The following is an 8,673-nucleotide window of genomic DNA, read 5'->3' on the forward strand; positions in this document are numbered from 1 at the left end:
ATTTGTAGACAACATAACCTCTTGGCCAATACATAGCAAGATCTTAAATTGTAGTTGTTCATCATCTGGATTTGAGCATGTCAATCCCTTCATTTATTTTGTAGTGGATAGGGCAATAGGATTTGCTAAAGACAACAACATGTGTTTATTATGCAATGACACCATTTCATTTGTTGCAAAAAGATGTTTGGATGGTAAGAAAATAGATTGTTCTGCAGATGTGAGTGATGAACTTGACTGAGACATTAGAAGTTGCCAGTCTGCAATTGTAGGTGTTGCATTTCGTAAATTTCAGAGGAGTTCACGAAAAACAATTTGTGCAGGTTGCTCTCCAATTTGATGAAATATTTTATCCAATGTTATAATTGTTGTGAAACTATGACATAGTGTCCCTCCATAAGAAGTTGAAGCATACATTGGAATGTCCTTGACAGGTGGTAGTTGGCCCAAGTCACCAAATAGTATGATTGAGCATCCTCCAAATGGGATTTGGTTATGCGGGGGGAATGCCTCACGCAACCTCATATCAATGCATTGTATTAACCTTCGACCAATGAAGCACATTTCATCTATTATAATATAATGAATGAAGTACATGCTTTCTTGGAAGTTTGCAAGTGTTTGTCCTTGGAGGGGGACCATTTCTTTGATTGGAATTCAAAGGGCACAATGAATTGTTGATTCTTGTATGTTGAATGTTGCAACACCTGTTGGTGCGAGGAGTAGTAGTGGTGATTGTCCATTTGGTGCCAATCTCATCATTGTAGACTTTATGCTTGTTATCAGGTGAGACTTTCTCATGCTTGCAATTCCTTGAACAGTAATCTTTAGTGGTGGCTTTAAAGTATTGTCCTATAGATGTGAAATAACTAAATCATATGCCTTTTGTTGTTGTATAGACGGGTCATATGGGGCCTATTGATTTTAAACATGGTGGGCTTGAAATGTTGTCCGATTGGAGTGTATGAAAGTAGCAGCTACAACTTTTTGTTGTGTGGGTACATGGTGTTTTGCCCAATCACGGCTCAAGTCAATTTCACATTGGCCAAGCAAATTAAGTTCATCCAACTGAATAGGAAGCCCTTGGTATAAAGCTGAAAGGGCCTGCCATTCATTAAGGAAGTCTTGTTGTATTTGTTCAGGCTCACTTGAAGGAGTGCTAGTATCAATTTCTTCCATTGTTATTGAGGTTGTTCGACATACATGTCATGGATGGTGGTTGTTGGAGAACCTCTCCCATTGTGCTTTTATTTCGTCATCTGAAGAGCCAAAATCCATCTGAATGTTGCGGAATGGATGGTACAATATGAGTTCACTCCAACAAAATGATTGAAAATATTTGTCCTCCTTTGAAGGGATGGATGTGAATCTAGGGGATACTCGGACTATTACTGGAGTGGTTCGCTCTTTCCATTGATCACGTTTTCGAGATGCACTGAATGACCATTTTTGAGTTATGTCAATAAGACACATTCTCTCTAGATGTATCGGCCTTTCCATGCAAGTTGCAATATAGCTTGGATAAGTGGTTGTTCCTATGGGGGAGATTGAAACACGCTGGAATTTTTTTTGGTTCGCATTTAAAGAAACAAATGTTTTGCTAGAGAGGGATAGTGGTAGCTTTAGTAAAAGGTGACAAGTCTCTTGAGCACCTATATCACGGTCGACAAGGTTCTTAAGAAGCATTTTTCGAAAAGCATTAGGAGTTGGTGCATCAAGCTCAAAGTTAGTTGAAATGCAAGACAACATTTGATGATATGTCTCAGATTTGTTTTCAGCTTTAGCTGCATATTTTGCAATATATTTGATCACAACATCTATTGAGAGAACGGGTTGACAATCGTCATTGGCCCTCCATATAGAAACTATGAATGGGTTGTGAAGATTGAGACAGTCATCATTGCGAGCATGGGTGTGTTTTGGTTGGCCATTTTCAACATTTGAAAGAGTAGAATTACCTTAATGGTCGAAGGGGCTTTGTAACGACATAGAAGATTTGTGCCCTTTCTTTTGAGGCATGTTTGGGCAATACACTTTGTATGTCATTGAACACGATTGACCAACTCACAATAATCAATGGAAGTATCACTTGATTGAATCATTGTTGTGTCCATCAAGCAAGGGTCATCAATAATAGATCGATGGAATGTTTGGTTTCTGAATTCCAATGCTAGTGGGTTCCTTGCAGAGACATATCTATCAATGTAGTGAAGTGCATTTTGTATTGACGGAATGTGATTCCACTGTATTTTGTCAATGTTTGGTGCTTCTTGTAGCCAAATGAAACCATGGATGTGCAGAGCCTCTATGTTGCCACTCATACCTATAAATTTAGGTGTTTAGACTCAAAAATAGTAAGAGTTAAATTTAAAATTAAAAACTTGGTAGAGTTATACCTGTACCAGTAATCAGTTGCACCAAGAAGTTTTTCCAAGACCTCGACATGAAATCTTGTGAATCTATGATGCATGTAGAGTGCAGTAAGGTGGGGTTTTTGAACTATATTTTATAATCTCCACTTTGAAGCCGCATACAGATTTGTTGGTGTGGTGGATGACATGATTTTATGTAAGTCTGGCCATTTTGTATCTGCTGCACTAAGTGTGAAAAATAGTGTTGGGCAACCAATCTGAATGGCCATATCAATAAGTTCCCTTCTGTGTTGGTTCCAGAATAGTTTTGTACCACAGATTGATGAGCTAAAATGCATTAGCTGATCAGCTAACTTTTCAAAACGCAACCTTTCACACCTTTCCTTAGTCATCATTTATCCGGTATACTCCTTTGCATTTTAGCTTGCATATTTTCTAAGCATAAGGAGGTATTCGTGAATTTTATGAAAGGTTTCCATGGCTTAGTGTTGTCACACTTTGAACTTAACTGTCAAAATTTACCAAGTGTATGGATTATTTTCCTGACTCCATGCTCTAAATTAGCTAAATCTTTGGAAAGTCAGGAATTTTACTAAGAACATTATTTATTTTTCCTAAGTCTAACTTCGAGCTTCGTACAGGTGCGATGTCAAAGTCTGGATATAAGGAAAGGAAAGAACTGTTGAAGATGCTAGAGACTGGATTTTATCCAGAGCTCAAGATTTCATCGAGATGGAAGGAGATCATAGATACAAGCATGCATTTCCTAGACTTCGACCAGATGTAGTGTCGGATGTTCAGAGTCGGAGATCAAGTTCCTTCCCCAGCATATACGAACATTATGAAGAGTGGCATTTTCCATGCCGCTGGATTTCCACAGTCCATATAGTGCAGTGAGCTTATCCTGGAGTGTGCACGATGTTACGATCCGCTCACAAGAATGATCAAAAATCCTATGGGTGTTGTCATCACCTACCTTGCTAAGGATGCTATTGCAGAGGTGTTCAGAATTCCACGTGGAATAGACATGAAGGATGTGACCAAGGAGGATTATGCAGAAAGATACACGAAGAAGATGGGTGTATGCAAGAATTTAATTAACAAAGAGTGGATGATTGAGCCTAGGTCTCATCATTCCAAGGCTCCCAAGACACTCATGTGCATAGATTTTAAGGAGGAATATAGTGATTTGATATTCTTACTCAACAGTGTGATGGGAATGCCGCAGGGAGCAATATTTGATGGATGGATGTTCTACTTCATCCAGGATTGTTTTAGGGGAACACTAGTGAATTGGTCCAAGATTATAAGTGACAACCTGGATTTTTAGCTGAGGAATGTAGAATGGTCCAAGTCATTCGCAATGACTTCCTACCTGGTGTACCTGCTTGCATGATTTGTTTCATACAGAGGATAAATAGCAAAGGTGGAGTTGGGAATGGGCAAGGACAATTCAAGAGTCATGAATGCTACCCCCAATTAAGCATGTATAGAATTGAAGACTATAAGAGAGTGAATGATGCATTCACTATGTACATCACACAGATGCTGCAAGGCTGAATCCATAGAAGATTGTCTAAGGAGGCAACAAAGTTAATAGAAAAGTACGGATCATGGTATATATAGTTTCCCACTTTCACATACCTCAGGATTCATGGGTTTCAATCTGAACCCTACAGACTTCCTAGGTATCCGACCGACAAAATGATATTGTTGGAAATGGTGTGACAACTTCTAGAGTTCGATGTTATCTAGAGAGAGAAGCACAGAACAAGCATGACATTCCTTATTTCAGTTGGGAAGACATCAGAGGTTTTCCAGTCCGCCATAGCCACCAGCACTATGAGTGAGGAGCTTGCATTCTATCGGTTTGCTACATATAAGAAGAGAGAAATATTCGATCCAGACAAGAAGGTCAGAAGGATCAGGGGAGAGAAGTTCACTCACAAAATTGACACAAAAGATTATTGGGCTAACCTGATGGATGAGCTAGCAGTGAAGAGAAGAATGTGGTCCAGAATGTCAATAGATTTCATGAGGAAGTGAGGACTTTTCCTCATTTCTGATCAGGTATTAGATGATAGAGATCATACACATCCATAGTATGAGAATGAAATGAAGAAGGCAATCCTATTGCCAAATTTGTCAGAGTCAAAAGAGATTGACCTGAATATATTGATGAGAGAGGTCTTGAATTTCTCCCGCTTATGGGTGGATATATAGATGAACAAATTAGTTGACATGGGTGTTCCCTTCACTTATGAAAAGATGAAGCCAAAAGAGTCTATTTCTAAGGATGATCAGAGGACTATTAGTGATGTCAGGATTCATGCAGACGAAGAGAGTCAAGCTCCCAAGAGAAGGAAGAACATGTCAGGAGAAGTCAAGGCCAGAGGGAAGAAGATTGAGGAGGTGAAGAAGAAACAAAAGACTATCATTCCTCCACTTATCATTCCTTCACCCCTCCCAGTGTCTCATCAATCGAAGTGATTGAAGTAATAGAACAAAACAAGGACACTCAGCAGTGTTCCAACACAGTGATACTACCAGAGAATATCCAGGAGTTCCATGCCACATCGACATCTGCACCTCCTGATGAGAATAATGATCAGTCGGAATCCCCTACTATCCTTTTGGAAGTTAGTTTGGGAAATGAGGTATATGATTGGACCAAGAATAGTCTTGATGATAATGATGATGTTATCTCGACATTGAGAGGACTTGATCGAGAAATATGTCTCGATGATGGTATGGAGATGGCCGATATTCCTGATTGGCTGATGAGAAGTATGGAGAAAAGTAAACAAATGATAGAGGTACAACCTATTGATGACATGGATGACTACCTAGCTAGGAGTGCTAAGGAGAAGGAGCCCAAGAGAGCAGAGATTTTGTTGCACATAGCTAGAGATGAGATAGGAATGTGCATTGCACAGATTGTTGTTCCTATTGCAAGCGTGACAACAGACATGGCTACCCCTGTGGATTTCCAGATCACTTCAGTTGCCCTTGGTTGTACATCCAGAAAGCAGGAATTCTAGGAGATTGGTGAAAACCTCCAGGCAATCGATGCGAGGTTAGGTAGAGAGGTTGCAGAGAAAGTAAGGTACAAAGAAGAGAATATTAGACTCAGAGAGTATATTGCAGGGACAAGGCGTGGAGATCCCACCCTTATTTCCCCTATTGCAGTTGACCATGAAATACATTCACACTATGAGGCAGCGAGAGGTACACTCTTGGAGGTGGAAAAGTGGATTGAAAGCACAAGAAAGTAGGCAGATGATTTCCTCACTCTGTTCGTCCATGCATATGACAGGACAACGGGGCTCATATTCAGAATCCAGTATTTGGAGGGAGTTTGGGAAGAATTTTGGCCTATCCAAGACAAGACTATTCCACGCCTCCAGGCTTTGAAGAAGATTCCTAATTCCACCTTGGTCAGCGAGAACATTGTGCACAGTGGAGACAGATATGATTTCCATGACTGGTATTGCTCACTAGCCGTGAAGAAATCAACTTATGAGAACACTCAGTTGAGTTGTATGGAGATGGAGGGATTAATTCGGAACATTCAGATGAAGATCCTTGCCTTGATTGAAGAATTATTGGGTGTTGATGTTAGTGATGCTAGTGGTTTACACTTAGCCGAATTAAGAGACAAGATGAAATTTATGTATTTTTGCCAGTTGGACTCTTTGAAGAAGAGTCAGATAGATGACTTGGTCTCTTTGTTGATTCATGTTCATAGTTCACAGAAGCTCATGCCAGAATGGGAGAACACTTTGAATGCTTGCTCGGACTCACTGGATGTGATTGATTTACAGTAGGATACCTCGCCTAGCATTTCCATGGAGGAGTTAGATTCAGTATTGGCTAGATTCTTGGAGTATGCTAGGAGAGAGAGAGATACAAGGAAGAATCTTCTAGAAGATTCCCTATATGATGACTAGGTATATTTTCATTGGGTCATATGTTGGTGGCACCATTTTTTATGTAACCCTAATTATGGCAATTCTAGGTTTTTGTTGGCATGATCTCGACCGTTGATCTTAGATCAATCTGGGCCATCCATTTTGTAAGAGACTCTATATATGCCTTCTTGTCTCTCATTTGTAAGGGAGAGTTTTTGTAGAATTGTTAGTATATGTTGTAGCTATTTGAATCCTAATCATTGTTCAATTGTTGGTGATTTTGCTCTTCAAGTGTTGTATTTGCATTCATGGTTCTCAATTCTTCCAAGTTAGATTAGATTTTAGATTAGAATTTATTTTCATGTATGTTAGATTGAGTGGAAGATTTGTTGAATTCATTTGTGTGGAATCCTTAATCCATACCACTAGCCTCTTGCCGCTGGTAAGTGCGCCTTGTGTGGTCAACTGGAATTTAAGTAAGCATAACTTCAACTATTACTCATCCCTTGACAAGCATCAACTTGGATGTTGTCAACGTTTGACGGTGATAGCCTGAAAATCTTTAAGTATACCTTAGACGATTGCACTAAGCTTGTGTCAATACCTGATTGTGAGACCTTGCCTGGTTTGATTCCATCAGATCCATTCATCATTTCCTACATTCCTAAGCTTAGAATAGATTTCCTGAACCCTATTCCTTTTGCCCCTTTTTTAGTAAGAAGTAAAATCCAGAGCCATATTGATAAATCTTAAGTTGTCAGCACACCTATTCCGCATCATTCATGATAATCCAAACATTTGCATAAGTCCCCAAGTGAAACACAACAATTCACATCAACCATTGAGTTACCCACTCCTCAAGACCTGACATGTAGAAACCCTAGAATCATTTTAGTTGATCTCATTCTTAGCATCTAAGGTGATTTTGTTCAAGAGAGGGTAAATTACCTCGATATTTTATTTTGAAATGTTTTGTGCATAAAAAACACATCAACAGGTTCCAAAAGAAAGTGAAGTGGTCAGAGTAACAAAATTCGTACTAGAATTTCCCACTGGAGTGCTAAAAGGCGTGGCTTGTGTAGAAAATGTTGTGGCCAGAGTGCTGAAAAGACACCGTCAGCGTAGAAGACTGTGAGAGGATTCCAAAAGATAATGCCAAGGTAGCTGGTTTTGCAAGAGACAATGGCGAAAGGGTGTCAAACAAATTGGAACTTGTAGCCTTCATACGAGGATTTCCTTTTCCTGCAGTTTCCCAGGAGAAAGAAAACCCCAATGAAGATGAGCTCGTGATATCAAAGAATGATGATGATGCGGAAGCAAAAGAGGATGTTGTCGGGGCACCAAAAAGAGGTGATGTTGTCAGGGCACCAAAAATAGGTGACGGTGGAGCAGAGGAGGCTGTTGCTGAGGCACCAAATAGAACAGATGATGCTGTAATTGGAGACGCTCCAATGACAGTTGTAGGTGCAGCTGCTGAAGAAGAGACTGCAGAACCGAAGACAGATGTAGGTGCTGCAACATTAGTAGCTGTTGCGCCGCCAAAGAGAGATGCAGGTGCCCCAGCACAAGTAGCCATAGTAGACGAAGAGAAGGTTGCCGTACCACCAAAATGAGGCATACGCCCACCAGCAGCAGCCCGAGCAAAGGCTCCTTTGCCAAAAAAAGATGTAAAGGATGCATCTGAAGAAGTTGTTGCTGTGGGAGCAGACGCAGTTGAACCGAAGAGAGATTTAGGCACAGAAGCCCCAGTGGCACCGAACAGAGGTGTTGGTGCCATAGCCACAGAGGCAACGAACAGAGGTGTAGGCACTGAAGTCAAAGTGACACTAGAGAAAGGTGTTGATGCCCCACCTGAAGAGACTGTCATTGTACCAAAAGCAAGGGGAAAAGGCGTGGACGGTTTAACGGCCGAGGCGCTGCTAACACTAAAAGCAGAAAACGATGTTGAAGAGGAAGGTGAGGATGATGATGGCAATGTAGTAGATCCAAACACAAAAGGAATTGATGGACTCCCTACTGCTTTAGGGAATGTGAATCCTCTGCTCACCATGGCTAAAGCTTGCACAAGTAATGCCTTGTAAAGATTAAAATTGAAGATTGAAGCCCTGGACCCTAGGGTTTTATAAAATAAACCATTCGTCGTTCTTGTATGCTTGTCACCTGATTTGCTTCTGCAAATCTGAGAAGTGGAGGGAAAGTTGATTGTGGGTTTGTTACGACCTTTTAGACTGGTATTTATATGATATTCTAGGACCCCGGTTGGTTTGGCAATCCATATTTTATGTTTTGGGATTTCTGACGTATTATAGATAAATAATAATAATAAAGGCCTTTCTATTTTATTTTATTGTGTATTTTATTTTCTGTTTTGGGATTTTGTTGTATTATAG

At 40.2% G+C, this 8,673-nt stretch overlaps 1 protein-coding gene across 1 annotated transcript; it reads right to left on the reverse strand.

Annotated features, from left to right (window-relative positions):
• Positions 1–7,343: 7,343 nt before the first annotated feature.
• Positions 7,344–8,333, reverse strand: LOC131874813 (uncharacterized). Its single transcript, XM_059218728.1, has one exon. It carries the CDS (start codon positions 8,331–8,333, stop codon positions 7,344–7,346), a length of 990 nt encoding a protein of 329 aa, XP_059074711.1.
• Positions 8,334–8,673: the final 340 nt, after the last annotated feature.

Source organism: Cryptomeria japonica, chromosome 4 (genome assembly GCF_030272615.1).
Source record: "Cryptomeria japonica chromosome 4, Sugi_1.0, whole genome shotgun sequence".
In the NCBI taxonomy this organism is placed as follows: Eukaryota; Viridiplantae; Streptophyta; class Pinopsida; order Cupressales; family Cupressaceae; genus Cryptomeria; species Cryptomeria japonica.